The following is a 24,931-nucleotide window of genomic DNA, read 5'->3' on the forward strand; positions in this document are numbered from 1 at the left end:
AAAACTGCTCCTAAAGCCGAGGCTGTAGAAAGTTCCAAAGGCAAGTTTGCTAGAGCCAGGCTGCCCAAGGAATTAACTCAAAGTAGATTGGTGACTTCCAGGTTTTTGTTTAAAGAACAAAAGGACTGCTGTCTTAAATTGCTTCCAGGTGCAGCCCATTCACCTAGGAGTCTCATTTCCTCCTGCAAACCTGGCCCAGGCAGCAGACACAGCGGGATTCCTTTCAATCCTTTCACCTTCCCCCATCCGAGATTAGGTGCTAGAGGTATGTTAATTAGGCTTGAGAAACCAAGTTGCGGTCTTGGGATTCGAACCCAAAAAGTGCCATATAATAATTTGCTGGAATTTCTGGAAAATTAAGGATGTTAGATTATCAAGACAATTTGTGATGTATGTTTTGGAATTTGTACCTGTAAATCCTTGTGTCCTGTGTTGAATGATTGATTAATCACATTTCACTTCTGTACCCCGTCTTAACAAACCCCGCCTTCCTTTGTGTAAAGCTCCTCCCCGAAATAAAACTGGGGTGCAGACCGTAGCCCGCATGCGTTACGGCTTGCAGCTCGAGCAGGCATTACAGTTGGCAAGGTGTGCAAACGGCATGCATAGCCACAATGTTTACAATGCAGGATCTGTCTGACGCCAGTTACGCATCCACTCTAGTTCCGGGGTGTCTACGCATCCACTCTAGTTCCTCTCTCTTTGTGTCTTGGTGCATATTCTTTATCTGTTGCTGTCGCCACCAGATCTCCCAACTTCGTGAACCAAACTCCCCTGTCGAGGCCGGTTCTCAACAGTTCCATTACCTTTTCTTCCTCAGGAATGTTTTCTGGCTCTATATCTTGTTCATTTGTTTGAGTCACATGTTTCTTCATATGAGTTAAAATTGTCTGCTGTTTCTGAGACATTGTGGTGTCTTTGTATTTAATTGAGAGTTGTATGTTGGTGTGTTCTTAGGCTTTCAACTATTGCCTGGTGGGTATGATTAGAAAATGAAGATGTGTGCATCATTTTCCATTTGTGCAGGTCAGATTAGGTGGATTTGACTGGCATCAGCTGATGTCTATCATTGATCTGGTAGCATAGTGGTTACGAATCGGGCTACGAACCTCAAGGTCAGCAGTTTGAAACTGCCAGCTGTTCTGTGGGAGAAAGATGAGGATTTCTGCTCCCATAAAGATTTACAGCCTCAGAAACCCTGTACAGGGTCACTATGAGTTGGAACTGACTCCACGGCACATAACCACCAACCACCACCATCATTGGTCAGGTGGTAGAGGAGAGAATATTGACTCTTGTCCAGTCAGTGGAGCTTCAGCTATAAGGGAATGCTTGCTGTCTCCCATCAGGTGGGACATGAGGAGAAAACACACATAGGAATACAACACAGACCAAACAAACAAGCAAACAACAGCAAAAATAATAAAAGAAGAGAAAAGACACAAAAATGGGCAGTGACAAGAATATCATAAATAAAAAGAGAAAGTGGGACAGAAAAATAGAACCATACAAGAGAAAAATAAGAGAAGAAAATAAAAGGAAGAGGCAAAACACTAAAAAACCAGAGGAAAGGTGAAAAGAGACAGAGCCTAGTGTTGTTGTTGTTGTTAAGTGCCATCGAGTCAGTTCCAACTCATAGAGACCCAGCATAAGGTTTCCCAGGAATGACTGGTGTGCTTGAACCACTGACCTTGTGCTTCAAACTGACCTTGTAGTGCAGTGCATATTCTGCAACACCACACCAAGGAAAAAAGAAGAAGAGGGTGGAAATAAGACACAGAAGAAAAGAAGAAAGAGGAGATAAGAAAGGTAAAAATCAAGGGAATTGAAAGAGAGGAGGAAGGAAAAGACAGAACAAACAAACAAAAATCAATGAAACAATGAAAGTTGTTACACCCAAAGAGGAGAAAAGTCTGGGAGGCTCCTGTCATTCAAGGAACTCATAGAGTGGGTGCAGGAGGAATGTGGTGGCTGAGTTTCCTGCCCTAGATGGAATCTTTATAGGCCTAGGTATTGTCTATATTCAGGGAACCCAATCTGGAAGTAGAGTCCTGGGATGGCGCTGTGGGCTAATGCATCTCACTACAAAGTCGTTTGAACTGCAAGGTCGGTGGTTCAAGTTCACCAGCTGCTCCTTGGGAACTCTATACAGGGTCGCTATGGGTTGGAATAGACTCAACGGCACTTAACAACAACAACAACAACAACAACAAATCTGGAAGTAGTTCATGGAGACTCTTCAGGCTGTTAATTTCATTGTCTGTCAGAACCAGAGGGCAGCTGGGGGAATGGTGGCTGATTATGAAGGTTCTTGTTAGTCTAATTCTGACCTGGAAGTCTTTTTGGGTTCTGTAGATCTGGAGCAGAGCCTGCTTGAATCTAGGCATCAGCGCAGTGCACTGGGAACCCACCTTACATTAGCTCAGAACATGAGACTCAGAACTCCTGGACAGTAGGGTCTGCACTGAAGGTAGATGAGGGTAGGGGCCAGCCTCACCTCTAGTATCCAGGGGAGTGGGGGAGCAAGTAAGAATCCCACCTTTCTGCTGGCCATGTGAATCTGTGTCATCAGGCTGCCATCTGTCTCTCTCTTCAAAACTACTCCCAAAAGTTCAAGATAGCTGAGCTTGTCTGGCTGGCAGTTCATTTGCCAGTCAGTCTCCTTTCAATGTCTCTGCTCAGCTTCTCCTCCCAGTAGCTACTCAATCTGCTTCTCTAACCTTTCCTCCAAAGCTCAGGGTTTTAGCATAGTCCTCTGTATCTGTTTCATTTGGTAGAGGGTCTGTGTAGCATGTCTGACTATTCCTCCATCTTGCTGGAAGTCCTCTTCAAGAACAAGTTTTCTTTGTGATTTTCTCTTCCTGTTCTGGAATTCTGAGCATATGTAAATTATTCCTCTGGACGGTGTCCAACATAAATCTAAGGCTTTCTTCAGATCTTTTTTCTTGATTGTTTTTCTTGCAGGTTAGTATTGAGAGATTTGTCTTCAAACTCACTAATTCAGTTTTCCATTGATTAAATTCTACTCCTTTGCCTTTTCATTATATTCTCTATTTCTGAAATCTTAGTATTAATAGTCTGGATTTCTATTTGCTGTTTTTGTATTATTTATAACTTTTCACTTACTTTGTCCATTTATTCTTGTATTGTTTTCTTGAATTCTTCTAATTTTTTTTCTGTGTTCTCCTTTCTTTCCTCTGACCTTTCTGTCAATCCATTGAAAGTACCTAAGCAGAATTCTTTATCAGGTAGTTCTAGTATCTTTTCTTCCTCGTAAATGTTTTCTGGCTCTGGTTTTGGTCATTTGTTTGAGCTTCTTTGTCTTGTTTCTTCATGTGAACTGAAATGGTCTGTTGTCTCTTAGACATTGTGTTATTGCCTTTGTAGTTAAATGATGTTTGCATGTTGGAGTGTTCCTAGGAACTCACCACCTGCCTCCTGGTGGGTGTGATAGAGAATGGATGTGTGTGCATAGTTTTCTGTTTGTTGCTTGTGTAGCACAGTTAAGGGTGGGCTTGACTGGTGATGGTTGTTGTCTTTCATTGATCAGGTGGTACAGGAGCTGGTAGTGTTCTTGACTTGTGGGTTAGGCTGCAGAAGGTATGGTTGTGACTAGATGGTATGGACGTGGTTGCAGTAGCCCATATGTTAAGCAAGAAAGAGAAACAAACAATCAAGAAAGCAATCAAGCAAACAACAGCAAAAAAGAGGGATAATATTAAAGAAGAGAAAAAAGCCAACAGGTAGCAGCAAGAAAATAATATAATATCTAAAAAGAAAAAGAAGGGAGGGGGAAGGAAAATAAAACAAGGGAAGAGAAAATTAAAAAAACAATAAACTAGGGAGAAAAGAGGAAAAGAGAAAGATAAGAGAATAATGAAGAAAAATTGAGAGAAAAAGAGAGAAGGGGAGGGAAAAAGAGAAACAGAAGAACAGAAAAAGGAAAGCAGAGGGAGAAAGGATAAAAAACAACAAGGGAGTGAGAAGAGGGAAAATAATGACAACAACAACAACACTGAAAACAAAGAAAGGAAAAAAACTAGAGCAGTGACTGGGCCCAGAGACAAGACAGGGACAGGGTACTCAGTATGGATTGGTACCTTCTGCCAGCCAAGGAGCTAACACTACAGGAGGGGAGGGGTAAGAAGCTGGCATGCCTGGCCCTAGATGGAGTTCCAGCAGGTTGGAGTGTTGTCTATGGTCAGGGCATCTAATCTGAAAGTATTCTGTGCAGACCCTAATGGTGGCTGAGGTTAGGTCTTTGTTCTCAGAAGAAACTCTTTCAGGCTCCGAGGTCAGCTGGGGGCAAACAGCTGGTTATGGGAGCATGTTTTTCTAGAGCTGACCAGGGACTGGTGTTGCATACACAAAACCATAATTAAGATGAAGTAAGGAAAGCCAGAATCTCAAACTTGTGGAATTTGTTACTTGTTAGAACGAGCCCTAAACCAGAAGTGATATAATATATACACTTGTTTTCAAATAGATCATGTAGCAGATTTTGAATAGTTCTAGCATGAAAAATCATTCAGCATGTGATTGAGTTCATCTATGCCTTTAATCAGTTCTTCTACACAATGAGCTAATTAGAGTGAAGCGTGGAGCTCATGAAGTTCAAGTCTTCACAGTTGGAAACACAAAGCTTCCTGTTGTCAACTGGAATCTAAGCTTCCAAGATCTCACTCACCACAGAGCTGGGCAATGTTTCGTTCTGTTCTTCAGATGCTCAATATGAATCCCGGCAGATTCATTGGCAAAGAACAAATCAGATTGGGGAGAACTGAAACTTACGAGTGAACATATATTTTTAGAGTGTGCACACTACTGTATTTACAAAAATGGCACAAAAGTGATTTCAACACTTGATGTACATATCTGCTTTCATCATGGGTTCTAAGGACTAGACTGACAGCCTCCTACAAAGTTGTGGTGCTGCAGGATAGTGAGCTGGACCACAAGTCAGTTTGAGCTGCAAGATGGGCAGTTCAAACCCACCAGCTGCTCCTTGGAAACCCTATACAGGGTCGCTATGAGTTTGAACCAACTCAACGACACTTGACAACAACAACACAGATATTAATTCCCCTCAGGAATGAATCAAGGCACAGCTCAGGCATGCACAATATAACTTCCTTTATTTTCTAGAATCCAATTGAATTCCTTGCTGTAAGTTCCCAATCTAGATACCACCAGGCAAACCTCACCCATCAGGGTTGTTTCTCTTTGTCTCCCAGGATCCACTCATTCATTGATTCCATGAACAAATACTTACCGAGCCCTTATCCTGTGTCAGGCACTGGGACTGTGATGGTAATATAATTGTCAAGATTGCTACTCTTACAGATCTAATGTAGAAAGGATAAGAGGGTGGGGACAAACAAAGTGCACGCTTGACCCTTGACTAACTCAGGTTTGGTCCACGCGGGCCTGCTTACATGCGGATTGTTTTTCCTGTTGCTATCGCGGTAGGCTCAGCTGAAAATGCGGGTTGTCTCTCCTCATCTCCATTTGAGCAGTTGTCTCTGTAGTTAGAGGGGGTGGAGGGGTGAGGGGCCAGCTGTAAAGGGAGAGATGAACTGCTCATGTGGAGGTCACCATAGTAACAACAGGAAACACTATGCACATACAAGTGAGCCCTCTCAATTCAAACTGGGGCTATTTCCAGCGTCAACAGTAAATTATACACTGACACCCCCACCCCCCCTACATTGTTCATGGGTCAACTGCATTAAAGCAAATTAACACATATTATTGTTAATGGAGTCCTGGTGTGGTGCTACGGGTTAATACGCTGGACTGCAAAGTTGGTTTGAATGGCAAGGTCGGTGGTTCAAGCTCACCAGCTGCTCCTCAGCAACCCTACACAGGGCCGCTATGGGTTGGAACTGACTCGAAGGCACATAAGAACAACAACAGTTGTTGTTAAAGGACTCCTGGTGGGGTACTATAGGATCAACACTGGACTGTGAGTCCCAAGGTTGGCAGTTCAAACCCACCAGAACTCCTTGGAAACCCTATACAGTGTCGTTATGAGTCGGAACTGACTCAATGACACTTCACAACAGCAGCACATTTGCTGTTACGTGCCATTGAGTCAGTTCTGACCTGTAACTACCATCTATAGGGTATCTAGAGTCCTGGGGTGGTGCTGTGGGCTAATGCATCAGACTGCTAAGTCATTTGAACTGCAAGGTTGGTGGTTCAAGCTCACCAGCTGCTCCTTGGAAACCCTATACAGGGTCGCTATGGGTTGGAATAGACTCGACAACACTTAACAACAACAACATAGGGTATCCAAGGTGCTGCTGGTGGATTTGAACTGCCGACCTTATGGTTCACAGTCCGGTGTTGGTGAGTTTGAACTACCAATCTTGAGATTAGTAGTCCAGAGCTGATCCTACAGTGCCACACTAGGCCTCCAAATTAACACCCAGATGTGTAACAATTACAAACACGATGAAGACCATAAACAGGGAGCTCCAGGCGCTACCCAGACTGCCTGCAATGAGGAGAACACCTTAGACTTGGGGAGGCGTGCTCCAAGAATACCTTTCTGGGAAAATGACACCTGTGCAGAGGAGACCTGGTTGCTGACGGGTGTGAAAGCGTTTCAGGAAGGCAAGCTTTTCACACATGACATCTTTTTTAAAACTCAGGAATGGAAGTATAATTACTTATTACATGCAACTTTACTTACATCATTTCACCAAACCCTGACAACAAACCTAAATGTAATGGATGGAATTGTGTCTTATGTTAAAACCCTAACTTCTGGCACCTGTGAACCTAGTTTGGCACTAGGACCTTTGAAGATGTTGTCAGTTAACTGAGGTCATACTGGAGTAGAGCGAACCCCAATCCCTTGTGACTGATGTTTTTATAAAAAAGAAGCGAGCCAAGAGGGAAGCCAGCTCTGTAAAGATGGAGGCCGAGACTGGAGTGATGCAAGAAGCAAGGATCACTGGCTGTCACCAGAAGCTGGAGAGTCTTGGAACGGAGACTTCTGCGGAGCTCTCAGAAGGAATCAACATTGATTTTGGACTCCCAGTCTCCAGAACTGTAAGCTATTACATTGCTCTTTTTAAGCTACTTAGTTTGTGGTTCTTTGTTATTGTAGCCCTAGAAAACCAATACAGGCAGATATCAATGCTGTGGTTGTTCAATGCTGTCTGGTTGATTCCAACTCATAGTGACCCTCTGTAGGGTCTCTAAGGAGTGGCTTGTGGGTTTGAACCACCAACCTTGTAGTTAGCAGTTCAATGCTACAGGCATTACTTTTACAATCAACCTTTGGTGGTGGTAGTAGTGTGCCATGGAGTCAGTTCTGACTCACAGCAACCCTGTATAAGGTTTCTGAGACTGTAAATCTTTATAGGGTGGTGGTGGTGGTGTGCTGTGGAGTCGGTTCTGACTCATAGTGACCCTGCACAGGGTTTCCAAGGCTGTAAATCTTTACGGGAGCAGAAAGCCTCATCTTTCTCCCACAGAATGGCTGGTAGTTTCAAACTGCTGACCTTGATGTTAGCAGCCCAACTCGTAACCACTACGCAACAGAGCTCCTTTTCATAGTAGTAGAAAAACCTTATCTTTCTCCTATGGAACAGCTGGTAGTTTCAAATTGCTGACTTTGAGGTTAGCAGCCCGATTCGTAACACTAAGCTACTGGAGATCCTTATTTGGAATCAATATTTGCAAATGCAGAATGTGCTTTTATCAGTTATCTATAATTTTTCCATAATTGAAATGATCTCACAGGCCCACGTGTCCTTTAGATCATAGGGTTGTTATTAGGTGCTGTTGAGTCGGTTCACACTCATAGCGACCATGTATAGGATTTTTGAGGAACAGCTGGTGGGTTTGAACTGCTTACCTTGCAGTTAGCAGTCTAGTGCTGATCCTACAGCTCATACCAGGAAGGTACTCAATGTTTACTACTTCAAATGAAGTCAGTTACTTGTGATATACAATTTAGGATTCTCCTTCCTTCCTTCTTTCTCATCTTCCTGGAAAGAATCTAAACTCCTAGGGCTAATGGTGGGTTATGTTCTTGCAAAGCAAAGGGGCATCTGGTCCTCTGTCCACCTCCACTGGCTTCTGGTGAAGAACCACTGGCCTTTTCCTTTCTCACTGCCATGCATTCACCTTTGCTGAGGTCCTAGCTTGGGCTCTGGGTTCTCTCTCACTGAATTTTACTGCTTCCAGTCCTACAGCCCTGAAGTATCTAGTCTTGCACAGTACCCTGGAGATGTGCTAGTCCTCAATCTGTCTGCCCTAGATCATCCCTCCTGTGTGCTGCAAGCAAGGGCTAGTCCCTGGGAGTCCAAAGGAGAGTGGAGTCGGAAGAAGGGATGGAGGAGCCAGGCTGTTTCTGTTCCTTGCACTGGATTCTGAGGGCTTCTCTGGTAGCAGCTGTGTAGCACTTATGACCCATTAACACCCTCCTCCCTTTGCCCATCCAGGTGAGGGTGATGATGATTTTCTGATGCTGCTCACCACCTGGTTGCTTCATAGCCCCTAGATCAGAGTTTTCATGGGCTACCATAACAAAGTACCACAGAATGGGTGGCTGAAAACAAAACACATTAATTTTCTTACAATTCTGGAGGCTAGAAGCCAGAATTCAGGATGTTGGTAGGAACATCCACTCTCTGAAGACTCTATTCTGGGGGAAGACTGTTCATTTCACCTTGAGTGCAGTCCCTTGTTGTAAGATCACTTATCCCATTTCCTCCCTGTGTTACTTGTTTCTGCTCCTCCTCCTTTCCTCACCTTTCTAAATTGTGTCCTTAGGTAAATGCTGCCCTTTTGATCTTGAATGGTTACCCATTATAAGGTGTATGTACCCCAATAGTGTTGCCGTACCCCCATCTACCTATCTACTGCTTGGCTGAAAATTGAGTCATAGTTGTGAGTTCAGTACCAGTCGTGAAAGGTGACCAAGGGTCATTGTCTCAGAGTTCCACCAGTTGAATCTGACCAGTCAGCTTGGCATTTATTTTATTTTAATGATTTTGAGTTTTGTTCCATATTTTCTCCCACTCTATTCAGGAGCTGCTAATGTGCTCCCTTTTGGTAGTGTTAGTTGGGCACCGTCTAGTTCTTCTGGTTCAGAATGTGGAGACTGATGTTCACATGCTCCACTAGTCCTCTGGACTGATGGCTTCCAAGCATCTTCAATCCTTATCACTCTTATTTCCTCTGCACAGAGAGAGACCAAGAGTTGCACGTTAGATGGCTGCTCATGGGATTTTAAGATCCCAGTTGCTACTCACTAAAAGTAGAATTGAGAACATTGTCTTTTTGGACTATGTTTTGCCAATTGACCATGGTGTCTCTAGGGGAAAACTCTTCCTTATTGCTTTCTACTTCTGTAGCCCCAGGCATCTCTTGGCATTCTTTGGCTGTAGACAGAGCCTCAGCTGGTGTGTGTGTGACTTGGTTTCCATGTCTGTGTTCCCCTTTAAATGGCACCACTCAGAGGGATTAGGGTTAGGACTCTCCCTCCTCTCACTTCCCACTCTGGTATGACCCTGTTTAATTTAATGGGAGAACACAATATTGGCTTTTCCATCATTTGTTTAGATCCTATTGCATCAAATTATGTCGAGTGGTTTCTGTTTTCCCGACTAGATTCTGCCTGAGACAAGGATCCATAGCTCCTGTCTTAGACTCACCCCACTCTTTCCTTCTCTGCAGTTATTAGCCATGGTTTTGCTATGAAGTTTGCATGTAAGATCCTATGTACTTCGGTAAGGCGCCTTGTAGCTTCTGCTTGAGATTCCATTTTCTTTAGTACTTCCCTCCTCCAGCAGCAGATACTCAGAGACTTTGCTTCAAAGCTCTATTGTTGCTGTTGTTGTTGTTAGGTGCCGTTGAGTCGGATCTGACTTACAATGACTGTATGTACAACAAACGAGACACTGCCTAGTCCTGCACCATCCTCACCAGCGTTACAATGGCTGCTGCCATTGTGCCAATTCATGTTGTTGGGGGTCTTCTTCTTTATCACTTATTCTTCACTTTACCAAGCATGATGTCCTTCTCCAGGCATTGGTCCTTCCTAAATAACATGTCCCAAGCATGAGAGATGAAGTTTTGCCATCCTGGCTTCTTAGGCCAGTGTGCACTTACCTGTTTTTGATGGAAAGACCACTCTTTTGCCACCATGCATTTTTTTTTTTTTTTTTTGACTCATGAGTTCCTGTGTAATCTCTGTGCAGAAACCAAGAGATCCTGCTATTGACGTGCCATGCCAAGTCTTCAGATTCATGAAAAATATGAAATAAAACAAACTGTTGAGTCAGCCTTTGCAAATCAAAAATGCATTGACTTTTATAGTGTTCCCTTTGTTCTATTTTCCCAAAATTCTACACAAATTAAGCTCAGAATCCAAGAATTTGACTTTTCAGTCCAGGCTGTGCCCTACTTTCCCCTGGGACAGTTCGTATCTCTGACTTTGATGGGACTATAGTAGGACTGGACAGGGAAACTCATCTTAAAAAAAATATCAAAAATTTGTCCTGTTCCTTTATTGTTACCAGTCTTGGAGAAAGTACAACCAAAATGCCTCTTAGAAGGAAGGATGGTGAAACTTCGATTGGCTTACTTTGGACATGCCATCAGGAAAGACCAATAGCTAAAAAAGGGCATCATGGAGTGTCAGCAATAATGAGGAAGATCCTCAATGATATAGACTGACACTGTGGTAGCAACGATGGGCTCATTCCTAACAATTGTGAGGATGGTGCACGACTGGGTGGCTGTGGTTTGTTCTGTTGTACACGGGGTTGCTATAGTTGGAACTGACTTAATGGCACCTAACAGCTACTAGCGTAGTGGTTACGAATCGGGCTGCGAACCACAAGGTCCGCAGTTCGAAACTACCAGCTGCTCCGCGGGAGAAAGATGAGGCGATCGCTCCCGTAAAGATTTACAGCCTCGGAAACCCTGTTCAGGGTCGCTATGGGTCGAAACCGACTCGACGGCACTTAACAACAACAAACAACAACAACAACAGCTACAACAATAACAACACATGAAAGACCCAGGTTTGATTCCCAGTCATTGCACCCAGTGCACAGCTGCTACCTGCCTGTCAAAGGATGCTCCCATGATGCTTATGATGGATAGGTTTCAATGGAACTTCCAAACTAAGACCTACTAGGAAGGAAGGCCTCATGATCTATTGCTGAAAACCAGCCAATTAAAACTCTCTGGACAACTATGGTTCCATTCGCAACTGATCATGATCATTTGGTTGTATTTATGGGGCCACCATGAGTGAGGAGCAAGAAGCATGGCTCAGATAGCAACAACAGCAACAAAGATGCATCGAATACATTATTGACTTTACAATCTACATGGTGTCAGGAAGAATATTTTAATTAAGATTACTTAATTTAAAGGAGCTCTGGTAGCGTAGTGGTTACGAATCGGGCTGCGAACCACAAGGTCAGCAGTTTGAAACTACCAGCTGCTCCGCGGGAGAAAGATGAGGCTTTCTGCTCCCGTAAAGATTTACAGCCTCGGAAACCCTGTTCAGGGTCGCTATGGGTCAGAACTGACTCGACGGCACTTAACAACAACAACAATTTAAAGGAAAATAATTTCATTTTGGTAGATTTATTTTAAAAAATATTTTATTGTGAATTATGTGATAGTTTACATGGGAGAACATTAACTTTACATTCATCCTATTGTATATTGTTTCATTGCCATGGTTACAATCTCTTCCATGCATCATCAGGCAACCAAAGAGTATACCCTGCAAGCCTGCCCCCCAGTTGTCAGCACACAGCCCGTCTCCCTCTCTGGGTCTAGAGTCCCCAGATGCTCCCTTTCTCCATGTTATTGTCTTTGCCTCCATCTCTGGCATCACTGTTTCTCTGGGTAAGGTCTCTCACTCTGCTCTTCTCCCTTGATGGTCCCAGGGACCTCCACTCCTGGACTGCTTTGGTAGAGTTTTTGCTCAGATTTAATTAGTCTGTATTCTAGTTTATACAGCAAGTGAACTAATTTACTTACCTAAAGATTTATTTTGTATCCTACTGATATTTGTAGGCTCATTTAGAAGTTATGTTCTCTGAGTCTAGCTTTTTGATGGTGAATTGTTAGTAATTTTCCATGGCGGTGGAGGGAAACTGCTAACTTCTGCTCTGAAAATCTTTGAGATCAAAATATTCTCAGACATGTCCTATGCTATGTAGCTTTGAGGTCTTCATTATGTTTTGTTCACATGCTGGAGGGAAAACCCAGCAGTTTTCTAAGTCAAACCCTATCTCGACATTCAAAGGTTTATTTATACCTCCTTCCATTATTAAAATGGCAAAAGGACAGAATAAAAGGATAATATAAACAGAACTTGTCTAGAGGAAGATAAAAAACTTTTTTTGATAAAGGACACAAGTGTAAATTGTACAATTTGATGAACTTGACCTATACTTATGGATATAGTAGCTCAAAATACCAGCTGAAAAGAATGGAATCTTCACATCAAGGATCATTCCTATCCCCTCTGTACACAGGGTTGATAGGGATGGGCAACTTAGACATTGGATTCCTAACATGGGGGCAGCAATAAAAGCATGAAGTGACTAGCTTACAAGTTTTCAAGATGGAGTTTAGTTTTAGAGTGTGCAGGTGAAGTAGATCCCTCATTGAATAGTTTTCATCTTGTCTAGATGGGTCTGGTGAAAGGAGAAGGGTTTACGATTCTTATGATTCAGTAGTGAGTAATTGTTAGCATGACTAATTGTGATTGTCTAAGCCTGTAGGAACAATATCAGAACCAGGCGTCCTACCACACCTCACCCAAGTGCCTTAGCTGGCAGAGTGTGCCAAGCCATAACAAGTACCCTTCCCCCATGTTATGTCCTCTCTGGGTCTTGCCCTGCTCCATTTTTCTCCTGTCTTTGTTTTCCTTTTCATTCCCGTCCCTTGTTTTCACTCTTTCTGCTTGTGTTTTTCCTCTTGTCCCTTCCTTCTCTTCTTACTGTTTTTTAATCTTTGTTCATCATTTTCTTTCTTTTATTTTACCCTCCCTAGTTCTAGTTTTGCTTATTGTATTTTTGCCTCTTCCCTTGTGTTTATTTTACTTTGCATTTTTAAATGATTACATTCCTTTTTCTTGCTGTTGTTTGCCTGCTTTCTCAATGTTTGCTTCCCCACCCCCGTTGTTTGTTTTGTTTCTCTCTTTCCTTTTCTTCCCTTTATTCTATCCAACAGGAGACAGCAACTCTTTCCATATAGCCCAGTCACACCCATACCTTCTTCAACCGTACTTACTGGGTGAGGGCAACTATCCACTCCTCTATCATCTGATCACTGATAGACAGCAGCCAACACTAGCCAAACTTGCCCTCAGCTGTACTATACAAACAGTGAAAAGAGAGTTTCACACACACTCACATTCCCTATCACATCCACCAGGAGACAGATGGTGAGTACCTAAGAATACACCAACATATAAACATCTAAAAATCAATTAAATACAAATACCACCACCACAATGACTCAGAGAAAACAGACAATTTCAGTTCACTCGAGGAAACATTATAGAGTGCCTCAAACAAGTGACCAAAATACAGAGCTAGAAGATATTTTTGAAGAAGAAATGGCATTGGAAGTATCTGATAAGGAATTTAAAAGAAATATATTTAAGTGCCTTCCAAGGACTGAGAGACAATGGATCAAGAAAGCTGCAGATGAAAGCCAAGAAACACAGACAAAATTTTAGAAGACTAAAACAAAACATTATAAGAACAAACTAACAAAATAAATAAAAATTGGAAGCCACATAAAAACATCAAAAATAAATCCAGAAGATGAATACTAAGCTTTTAGATATAGATAATACACTGAAAGGGTAAAGGAATATAAGTGAATCAATGGAAGGCCAAATTAGTAAATTAGCACCAAATCTCTCAATTCTAATCTTCTAGAGAAGAAGACAATCAGAAAAAAGAATAAAAAAAACAAGGAAGCCTAAGAATTATGTGGGATGCCATCAAGAGGAATAACATACATGTGACCAGGAAGAGAAAAACAAACAAACAAACAAACAAAAAACCACAGAGAAAATTGTTGAAGAGTTATTGGAAGAAAACTTCCCTAACATCATGAAGGACAGGAGGCTATTCATTCAAGAAGCTGAATGAACCCCAAATAGTGTATATCTGAAAAGAATATCACCAAGATATATCATAATCAAACTCTTTAAAACTAAAAGAAAGAATCCTGAGAGTAGCTCAGGAAAACCAAAATGATAGTTGCAAAGGAGAAACAATAAGACTAAGATCTGATTTCTTACCAGAAACCATGTAAGGAAGAAACAGGATAACATATATAAAACTTTTAAAGAAAAAAAAAAAAGCCAACCAAGAATCATATACCCAGTAAAATTGTCCCTCATCTATGACAGCAAAATTAGGACATTTCCAGATGAACAGAAACTAAAGGAATTTGTAAAAACCAGACCAATGTTACAAGAAAAACTAAAGGGAGTTCCTCAGACAGAGAACCAATAATAGCAGACAACAACCTGAGTTTGACATACATGATACCATCACCCAGAAGCCAACTCAGATATAGAACTAACCAAAGTAAAAGAAACCTGTTGTTGTTGTTAGGTGTTATCGAGTCGGTACCAACTCATAGAGACCTTATGCACAGCAGAACAAAACACTGTCTGATTCTGGGCCATGCTTGAGTCCATCAATGCTGCCACTTGGCCAATCCAGCTCATAAAACAAACCTACAAGACTGGAAATAGGGAACCACAGACATCAATTTGTAACAAAGATGATTACAAAGTAAAAAGAAGGAATAGTGTAGTTACTGAACTTCCAAATGGAGATGTCAAGTAGACTTCAAGGTAGAGCAGACTGTTTTAAACTTGGAAAGAAATTAATACATTTGTTACTTGGGTGAAAGGAAAGGCATTATACAATTGAACAGACCCATAGGCTGAACAGGTGTGGGAGTGAGAGTATGATTGTACCCACAAACATAAATTTGACAGAGAGGATATCTATAAATAAGTATTTTCTTTGCTGCAAATATATCCAGGAATGTGGAGGAGTACACAGGGGCAAAATTATGAAAACTTCTTAGATATAACCAAACACTTTGAGGGACTGAGTCACTGGGACTGGGGGCTGAGGACCATAGTTTCAGCAGACACCAAGGTTGATGGGTATAACATAGACTACAAAGACAATGTTCTACATCCTATTTTGGTGAGTGGAAATTGGTGGTGGTGGTGTGTTGTGGAGTTGGTTCTGAATCATAGTGACCCTGTGTATGGTTTTTGAGGCTGTAAATCTTTACAGAAGCAGAAAGCCTTATCTTACTTCCAAGGAACTACTGGTAGATTTGAACTGCTGATCTTGAGGTTAGTAGTCCAGCTCATAATCCACAATGCTACCATGAATCCTTGAGTAGTGATCATTAAGTGCTACTGAGTCAGTTCTAACTCATAGTGACCCTGTTCAGGGTTTTCAAGGAGCAGCTGGTGGGTTTGAACTGCCGACCTTGTGGTTTGCAGTCAAGTGCTGATCTTAGGGCCTTAAAAAGCCTGTGAGTAGCCATCTAAGGTGCAACTATTCGTCTCACCCCGTCTGGAGGAAAGAAGAGTGAAGAGAATCAAAGATACGTGGAACTGGAGTAATGGACCACAGCAACATCAGTCTTCATGACTTTGAGACCAGAAGAACTAGATGGTGCCCTGCCACCACTACCAACTGCTCTGAAGGGGATTACAATAGCTGTGCCTGGATAGAGTAGGAGAAATTGTGGAATAAAACTCAAAGTCATAAGACAGACCAGGCTAATTGGTTGGATAAAGACTGCTGGAACTGCTCAGACTATAGTCCTTACTCACTCTTCAGGTCTGGAACTGGACTCATTCCTGTGGTTCAATTTTCAGTCTAACAATAGACAGGTTTATAAAGGGAACAATAACTATAGTGAGGCATGGTAGTGGTGGTGGTAATGTGCCGTGGAGTCGGAACTGACTCATAGTGACCCTGTATAGGGTTTCCAAGGCTGTAAATCTTTACGGGAGCAGAAAGCCTCATCTTTCTTCCACGGAACAGCTGGTAGTTTCAAACTGCTGACTTTAAGGTTCGCAGCCCGATTTGTAACCACTACGCTACCAAAGCTCCTTATAATGAGGTATGTTGTTGTTGTTGTGTGCCGTGGAGTCGGTTCCGACTCATAGCGACCCTATACAGGGTTTCCGAGGCTGTAAATCTTTACGGGAGCAGAACGCTTTATCTTTCTCCCACGGAACAGCTGATAGTGAGGTATTGTTGTTGTTGTTGTTAAGTGCCGTCGAGTCGGTTCCGACCCATAGCGACCCTGTACAGGGTTTCCGAGGGTGTAAATCTTTATGGGAGTAGAAAGCCTCATCTTTCTCCCGCGGAGCGGCTGGTAGTTTCGAATCGCTGACCTTAAGGTTCGCAGCCCGATTCGTAACCACTACGCTACCAGAGCTCCTTGATAGTGAGGTATACACACCTTAAAATAATCAACTAGTAGATATCAAAAGGGCTGCATTTACCCAAGGACAAAGAGTTGGGAAAGAAGGAGGAATGGAAACAGCAAACATAAAGGATATGTATTGAGAGGATTGTAATCAACGAGATGAAAGAAAATGCGTATGAATTGTTAAATGTAAAACTTATCATCTCCGCTGTAAACTTTCGTCTACTGAATTCACAATAAAAAGTTTTAAAAAATAAAGAGAAGGTAGTTTTTCCTACTGCTGAGATTTCATGGAGAGGAGTGATGTTCTGGGTAACGTTCTCAACTATCTCTTCAAACAACACAGTAAGAAATATACTATAGTAATTTCTTATGCTTTTAAGTGCAAGCCACGGTCATACCATTAAAGAGAAATTTTGTAAAGTCTACTGTTATTGTAATTTACATTTTTGATTGCTAGTGAGTTTGAAGATTTTACATGTTTGTGAGCCATTATATTGTGCATGCATGTGTTTGTGGGGTGTGTGTACGTGTACGTGATTTACTGTGTCCTTTAGCCATTTGTTTATTTATTGGTGTCTGTAAAAGTTAAAGTTTTGTGTCTACTTGCTTGGGCCAGTATTTTCAAAGGTTTGGCAGTTAAGACATGCTAATCCCCACGAAGAGAAGGGAGTTTCCTTGGAGGGTGTCGAGTTTCTAATACATCGAACACTTGGGCAAAGCTTGTTGCTTTATTGTTGTTGTTGAATCTGGATCCTGCATCTTTCTCATCATCCAACCTCTGGCACTTTTGATTTGAGCCAGTGGCCTGCTCTATTGCCTGTGGATCCTGGGAGTCATCATCAGCTGGTCATCTTACCTGCCTGACCTGCCTGCTGTGTCTGGCCTGCCAATCTTGGTTCATCAGTCCTGCAGCTACCTGAGGCAGAAGCCTCCCTTCTGACATCTGACCAACTGACTTGAGACTTGCCCACCCCTACAACTGTGTGAGCCATTTCCTCTCTTTATATATACATATGTAAGTTTCACTGGTTTTGCTTCTTTAGAGAGTCAAGCCTAAGGTAGTGTCTCAGTGTTTTCCTTCTTAATTTCATTTTTTCCCCTATACTATGAGATGGAGTCCTGTTGTGGTGCCCGTAGGATAAACACTGAACTGCTAACCACAAGATAGGTGGTTCAAACATACCAGCAGCATCTCAGAATCCCTAGACAGAGTGGCTATGAGTTAGAACTGACTCAATGACACTTAACAACAAAACATACTATGGGATGGGAGCATGGTGATTCTGTAGGATAAGCACTAGACAGCTAACCACAAGGTCAGCAGTTCAAAGGACCAGCTGCTCTGTAGGACAAAGATGAGGCTTTCTGCTCCCATAAAGATTTATAACCTCAGAAACCTATACAGGGTTCCTGTGAGGCAGAATCAACTTGACAGAACTTGACAATGACAACATACTTTGGGATATTAATCATTATATTTATTAAAAATTCATTTTCTAATTTATGTTTCATGAAGCACATTTTTATCCTTTCTTAGATCTGCCCTAATACCACCAAATCACAATATTTTCAGTAAAAGTCAATTTAACAAGAATTTATTATGTGACAATCAACTTGGACCACAAGATTACCCAGTAAAAAATGGATGGGTGAGCAGAATCTATAAATAGTTCTAGAGAGCGCCCTGGATTTAGTTGGCTTAATATAGTGAAGTCCCTCAGTGGTTCCTTGGGACTTTGGAGGCATGTTTTTATTTAAAGGAAAAAAAACAACCCACCTCATTCCAAGAAAATTGGCAGCAGTCAAAATTAGCTCCTTAGGAATGAATTGAAGAATGATGGAGAGTGGGCTTGGAGAGATTGTGTAACAGCTACTTGCTAAAATTCTCTGGAAAAAAATACTCTGGAAAAATATGTGTGTATTTTACACATTTTGCAAAGAAAGTAGTCTTCAGTATGTTAAGATTTATGCATCATATGCACTCCAAACAAAGCAAAAAAAAAAAAACAAAAAAACTATATGGAAATTTCCAGGCCCAAGCAAAGCTATAATGGTTTTGTTGAAGCTTTCTCTTTCTTAAAGGATGACATTATGAAGGGCCTTTGGGACAGCTGATTTTCCATCTCCAGTGGGGGTGGGCACTCAATGCTGTCTCTGTAGACTTGTCCCTGTAAGTATTAACGTGCACTCCTGTGTCCCTAACCATAATTCCTATTACTATTTCTAAGAAAAAAATTTATCCCTCTAATAGAGGTTACAAGATGTTAAAAAAGAGATCAGTGAAAGAAAGTAGGGGAATAATATTGAGAAAAGCATTAGTTTTGGGAGTCAGACTCCTTGAATCTCATCTTGGCCCTGCCATATCTATGCTCTGTGACTTTATGAAAATTACTTGACCTCTCTAGGTCTCAGTCCTTCATTTGTAAAGATATGATTTCAGTATAGTCTCATAAGGTTGTTAAGATGATGAAATGAAGCAATGCATGTAACACATATGATGCCTGCATGGTAGTAAGTGCTGAAAACTGAAAATGTTAGCGATCACAAAGTCAACAATGGTAAAGTGTATAATGTTACTGATGAATGATGTCCAAAGGGGATTAAGGTATTTCTTTTTAATCTTAGGTGAACTGCCAAGTTGGAAATTAGAGAGTTGGTTTCCCAACAATCTTAACTGTTCATATACAGAGATAATGTGGAATGCATTCCTCTGATGTTGTGGTTGAAGGGCATTGGAGTTGGAGAGGATCATGAAGAATTCCTACCCATGCCTGGCATGGGATTTTCCTCAAAGACCCTTTGCAGTACTTCTTTTAGGGACTTTTTGCTTTTCCTTTTTCTAATACTACCTACCACAAAATAAACAACTGGGTTGACACTGCTATTGATAATGGACAACATATTCATATAAGGAAAGAAATACCACACAGAATAATTATGGCCATAGTAACCCATGATGAGTAGGACCTTTGTGGGCATGGCAAAGACAAGAAACAGTACCACAGTGACCATGATGATAACATAGAGCTTGGCTGGTTGACGTGGCTTCCGGTTACAGCCAACTTTGATAAAGAGAATCACACTAGAGAAGACCATAAGAGGAACAAAGACGAAGGTCAAGGCACAAGAAAATATGTACACGTATTGACATTCTGGGAATTTAGGCTGGTTTTGGAAAATACAAATGAAATTCTCTAACCCAGATACAAGCAAAGAAAGTGCCCACAACAGGGTGCAGGTTACAGCAGATTGGTGCTTTGGGCGTTGGCACTGGTACCAGATGGGATAAAGCACTGAAAGGCACCGTTCTACGCTGATGGCTGTGAGGAGGTGGAGACCTGTGTTATAGCCAAAATTCACCAAGTAGATGATGTAGTTCAATTGAGTATCATTTTGGGGGTAATTGTCAGTTATTATCAGCAGCTGCAAGACTAATGTACCGAGAAGGACCATGAAGTCAGCAATAGCGAGGTGTAGAATGTAGACAGTAAAAGGCTTCCTTTTGATGTAGAAGAGAAGAAATATCACAAGTCCATTTCCAGATACTCCTAGTACACAAATGAACAGGGAAATGTAGATGTGAATGGGGAGTGAATTTAAATCGAGAGGGGGCTGAGTTGTTCGCTTTGCTGACAAGTTTGCTTGGTCCAAGGGCTCATTGCTGGTGTAGAGTGTGGATCCCAGAGGATTCAAAGTCATCGTCAATAGCTCCATTCTTGGGAAGTCACCAGTCTTCGATACCTATTGTCAGAAATGGGAGATGGAATGGATGGGTGTATTTGCACCACATCTCATGAGACATTGTTATGAAGCAGCATCCTCCATTTAGTGGTGTGGGAGGAAGAAATGGAGAGCATAGAGCATGTTTTACTTTACCTTCCTCTCTTCTCCTCAGCCCTGCTCACCCACTCCCCCGCCCCCCCCCGTTCTACCATTCTATCATTTCAGGATTGGGCAGTGTTTTGTTCTGTTGTGCATAGAGTCACTATGTGTCAGATCCAACTCGACAGCACCTAACAATAATAATTTTTCCATCCAGGCAGAACCCACTCACTTCTCCACATTTCCTCCATTAAGGTAGTTATTGCCTCACACCAGGATTCTTCTTCCTCCTTGGCCCAGTGGGGAAGTTCAGTGGATGCCCAATTTGTCCCCTGACTGCCTGAAAGAGATTTTCCAAGGGTTCTTACCAGAACTAGATAGCAGAATTTGTACAGGACTTTAAAAAAAGACTCTCATTAAAAATGTACAAAACCCAATATACAAAAGAAGTAAAGAAAGTGATTTTAGTGCATTTAAAAGATTGTTGATAATTTTTATCTCATCTCCCTTTTTGTTCTGTTCTTTCTTCCCTGTGCCCTGGTTTTGAGTTTGTAACATCTACATCATCCCTCTGAAGTTCGTTCATCCAGCAACAAACACAAGCAGTAGATGGTCATGTCTGCTTCTGTGTGTTAAGGGTTATCCACTAGAACTTAGCTAACAGTACATCTGTTCATAAATGGGAGAGTTGGGCAGGAAGACGGGGAGAAAAGATGTTCTGTTGGAATTGGGGTTCAATTGGGAAAGGCCACTTAGAATTCATAGACAAAAAGGTTTGTGGTATCCAAGACCAAGAGAGCCTCATGTCCACAGATTTTACAAAATAGTGTGACATCTGGAATGACAGTTTCTCAGACATTACTCAAGTGTTACCTGGATGATGGCCTCACCCAACCCGACCGTGATGTGGGGAAGGAGCAGGGCTCAGGAAAATGGTGCTAAAGCAAGACCCTCCTAAATTGAGGTCCACTATGACAAGATCGGTGGTTCAAGCTCACCAGCTGCTCCTCGGAAACCCTATACAGGGTCACTATGAGTCAGAACCAACTTGACAGCACTTCACAACAACAATGACTATGGTGACACGAGGTGGGTTGTTCCTTTGTGAATCTTGACAGCAACTCCCTATTGATGAATAGACACTGTGTCCAACAGTCACCTGTCAGTCCCCCTGGGCAGTAGATGGATTCGTAACCTGTAAAGTAGACGGTGTATACAACAGAACCATTCTCTACTGGGGTTGCTGTTGGAAGGGGTGTGTGAAGAGGGGAGAAAACCACAGCAGGGGTCTGTCCTTCCTTCCTTGCAGACTTCCCATCTGGGCTGACTCTTCGTTTGCCTGTCTGCCTTTCTTGGACCCAGAAATTGGCTCTCAAGTTTCCCTTTCCACGCAACCAGTCACAGTGTTTGGTGAATCTCTCCCTTCACTACACCTCCCTGCAGAAAGGAAAACCCTCTGTGGTCTCCCCTTCTCTTAAAACAGACCTAGGGCTGTTTCCTTAGGGTTTCTTGTTGTTGTTAAGTTGTCATCCAGTCGGTTTTGACTCATTGTGACCCTGCATAGGGTTTCTGAGGAGCACCTGGTGATACTGCTTGGTTTCGTGGGGAACAGTTAACAAACAGGAATGTTTCTGGAAGTCTTTGATCTTCACAGGCACTGGGACTGATCCTTCGCTCTTCACCCAACAAACCACAACCTCCCAGAATATAGGAGTCTCAGCCCCAACTTCTTTACATGTTTGTTTGTTTTGTTTTTTGTATAAAACCATGACTTTTCTTGATTATAGAAGTAATGACAAATTAATTTCTCAAACCGCAGACAATACAAAAGAAATAAAAAACAAGTGACCTGGGGAATGGGCAAAGAACATGGAACAATTTACAAAGAAAGAAATATCAAGGCCAATAAGTATCTGAAAAAGATCCAACCTCTGTGCCCAAGGCTGCCTCTTCCCCTCCCTCCACTCCCATCCAAAGACAACTTCTATGTGGAAATAGTTCCTGGAATCTACAACGTAAGCAGTTTTGTTCCCGCCGTTTTAGCTGAACTTTTTTTTGCCATCAGTGTTTTACTGCTACTAAAATGTCTTAAAGAATAAGACTGTTGATGAATACATAACATGCTGGTTTATCTTTTTGTTATTTTTTTTATTATCAAAATTTCCTAGTATTAGATATCTACATGCTAATAATTTCCCACAAATAGCAGCATGGTGAACATCCTTTTATCCCTATTTTCCCCTGTATCTCTGATTGCTTTCTTAGGCTAAATGACTTCAAGTGGTGTGGCACTGTAGGATAAGCACTGGACTGCTAACCATAAGGTTGGCAGTTCAATCCTACCAGTTGCTCTTTAGAAATCCTATACATGGTGGCTATGAGTCAAAACTGACTCTATGGTATTTAACAACAGCAGCATAATTACTTGTGGGGTCCTTGGGTGGTGTAAAGGGTTAACAAGCTCAGCTGCGAACTGAAGGACAAGATGCTTGTGTTCACCAGAGGCATCCTGAAAGAACAGCTTGCTCATCTAGTTCTGAAAAATTTGCCTTTAAAACCCTATGGAGCACTGTTCTTCTCTGACACACCTGAGGCTACCGTGAGTCAGAAATTACTCAACAGTAATTGGCATAATTACTAGTTTAAAACCATAAGGAATTCTAAGACTTTGAGGCAGAAAAACATAATGATTTTGAGCATGGGTTTTGGGGTCTGAAATTTGGTTCTGAAATCTTGACTCCAGATTACCAGTTGTCTTATCTTGGGTAAGGAGACTCTGGATGGTACAAATGGTCACATTCTCACTGAATGGTTCCCAGTTGGAACTCAACAAGAGGCACCTCAGAAGAAAGCTTACTATTCGGCTTCCGAAAGGTCACAGCTTTGAAACCCAACGGAGCACAGTTCTACTCTGCAAAAAACATAGGGTTGCCTTGAATCGGCATAGATTCAATGCCAGTTGATTTGGTTTTGTGTGGGCTATTAATCTTTAAACCTCAGTTTTCCTGCCTGTAAAATCGAGGACCTCCCATGGTTGGTGAGGAAATGTAAACAACTTCATGTTGTAAAGAAGTGTTTGTAAAGTACTTGCCGTAAGTGCACAGTGATAGTCTGAGCTCAACAAAATCAGTTAGTGGTATGACCATTCTCAAGAGTTTGTACTAGGTTATGCTTCCCTACTTTAGACATCAAGGAGCTCTGGTAGCATAGTGGTTATGAATCGGGCTGCAAACCTTAAGTCCAGCAGTTCGAAACTACCCTCCGTGGGAGAAAGATAAGGCATTCTGCTCCCGTAAAGATTTATAGCTTCAGAAACCCTGTACAGGGTCGCTATGGGTCGGAACCGACTCGATGGCCCTTAACAACAACAACAACTTCAGACATATTCTCAGGAGGGACCAGTCCCTGCAGAAGGACACCATGCTTGGTCAAATGGAGGGTCAGAGAAAAAGAGGAAGACCCCCAACGAGATGGATGGGCACAGTGGCAGCAACAATGGGCTCAAGTGTGACAATTTGGAGGATGGTGCAGGACCGGGCGGGGTTTTGTTCTGTTCATAAGGTCGGAACTGACTCTCCAGCACCTAACAACAACAACAACAACAACAACAAATGCAGGTTGGAAGGAGCCCTGGTGGTAAGATGCTTAAGTACTCATCTGCTAACCAAAAGATTATTGGTGTGAACCCATAAGCACCTCCATAGGGGAAATAATATGGTGATCTGCTCCCGTGGGGGCAACTCTACTCTGTGATACAGGGTCGCTATGAGTTGGAATGGAGGCCTGGGGTGGCACTGTGGGCTCATGTGCTGGACCGTAAGGTTGGTTTGAACCACAAGTTGGCGGTTCAAGCTCACCAGCTGCTCCTCGGAAACCCTATCCAGGATCGCTATGGGTCAGAACTGACTTGATGGTACTTAACAGTGAGTTGGAATTGACTCTGCAGAAACCATCAAGTGCACATTGGAGTTCTTGAGTGGTGCAAACAAGAATGATCTTCGCTGCTAACTGAAAGGCGGGCGGTTCGAGTTGTCCCAGAGGTGCCTTGAAAGAAAGACCTGGTGATCCTCTTTCAAAACCTCAGCCATTGAAGATCTCTGGAGCACAGTTCCACTCTGGCCCACTTAGGGTGGCCAGGAGTCAGAATCAACTCCAGGGCTACAGGTGAAGAAGGAGCACTTGGATCTTATTTGCAGGTCACCTTGTCCCTCCAGCTACACGAGTTTTTATTTATGCTAATAGCGTAGTGGTTACAAATCGGGCTGTGAACCGCAAGGTCAGCAGTTCGAAACTACCAGCTGCTCCGTAGGAGAAAGATGAAGCTTTCTGCTCCCGTAAAGATTTACAGCCTCGGAAACCCTGTTCAGGGTCGCTATGGGTTGGAACTGACTTGACGGCACTTAACAACAACAACTTTTCTTCACCAAAGCTCATCAGTAAGGAGGTGGATGTAGACCCCTTGTTCACTCAAACTACTCTTCTTCCTGTCCTTTTTTTTGCCTCTTTCCCTCCACTAAGTCTGCCACAATTGTCTCCACCCTGGGACAATAACTGTCTCCACCCTGGGACAATAACTGTCTCCACCCCGGGACCTGGTAAGAAGCTGGAGGTTGGGAGCAAG

General features: G+C 42.4%; 1 protein-coding gene across 1 annotated transcript; it reads right to left on the minus strand.

Annotated features, from left to right (window-relative positions):
• Window positions 1-19,236: 19,236 nt before the first annotated feature.
• On the minus strand, window positions 19,237-20,187 carry LOC102813315 (mas-related G-protein coupled receptor member H-like). Its single transcript, XM_006868486.1, has one exon. The coding sequence runs from the start codon at window positions 20,185-20,187 to the stop codon at window positions 19,237-19,239; it is 951 nt and encodes a 316-aa protein (XP_006868548.1).
• Between the last annotated feature and the right edge of the window lie 4,744 nt (window positions 20,188-24,931).

This window comes from Chrysochloris asiatica, unplaced genomic scaffold (genome assembly GCF_000296735.1).
Source record: "Chrysochloris asiatica unplaced genomic scaffold, ChrAsi1.0 scaffold00117, whole genome shotgun sequence".
NCBI classification, from domain to species: Eukaryota; Metazoa; Chordata; class Mammalia; order Afrosoricida; family Chrysochloridae; genus Chrysochloris; species Chrysochloris asiatica.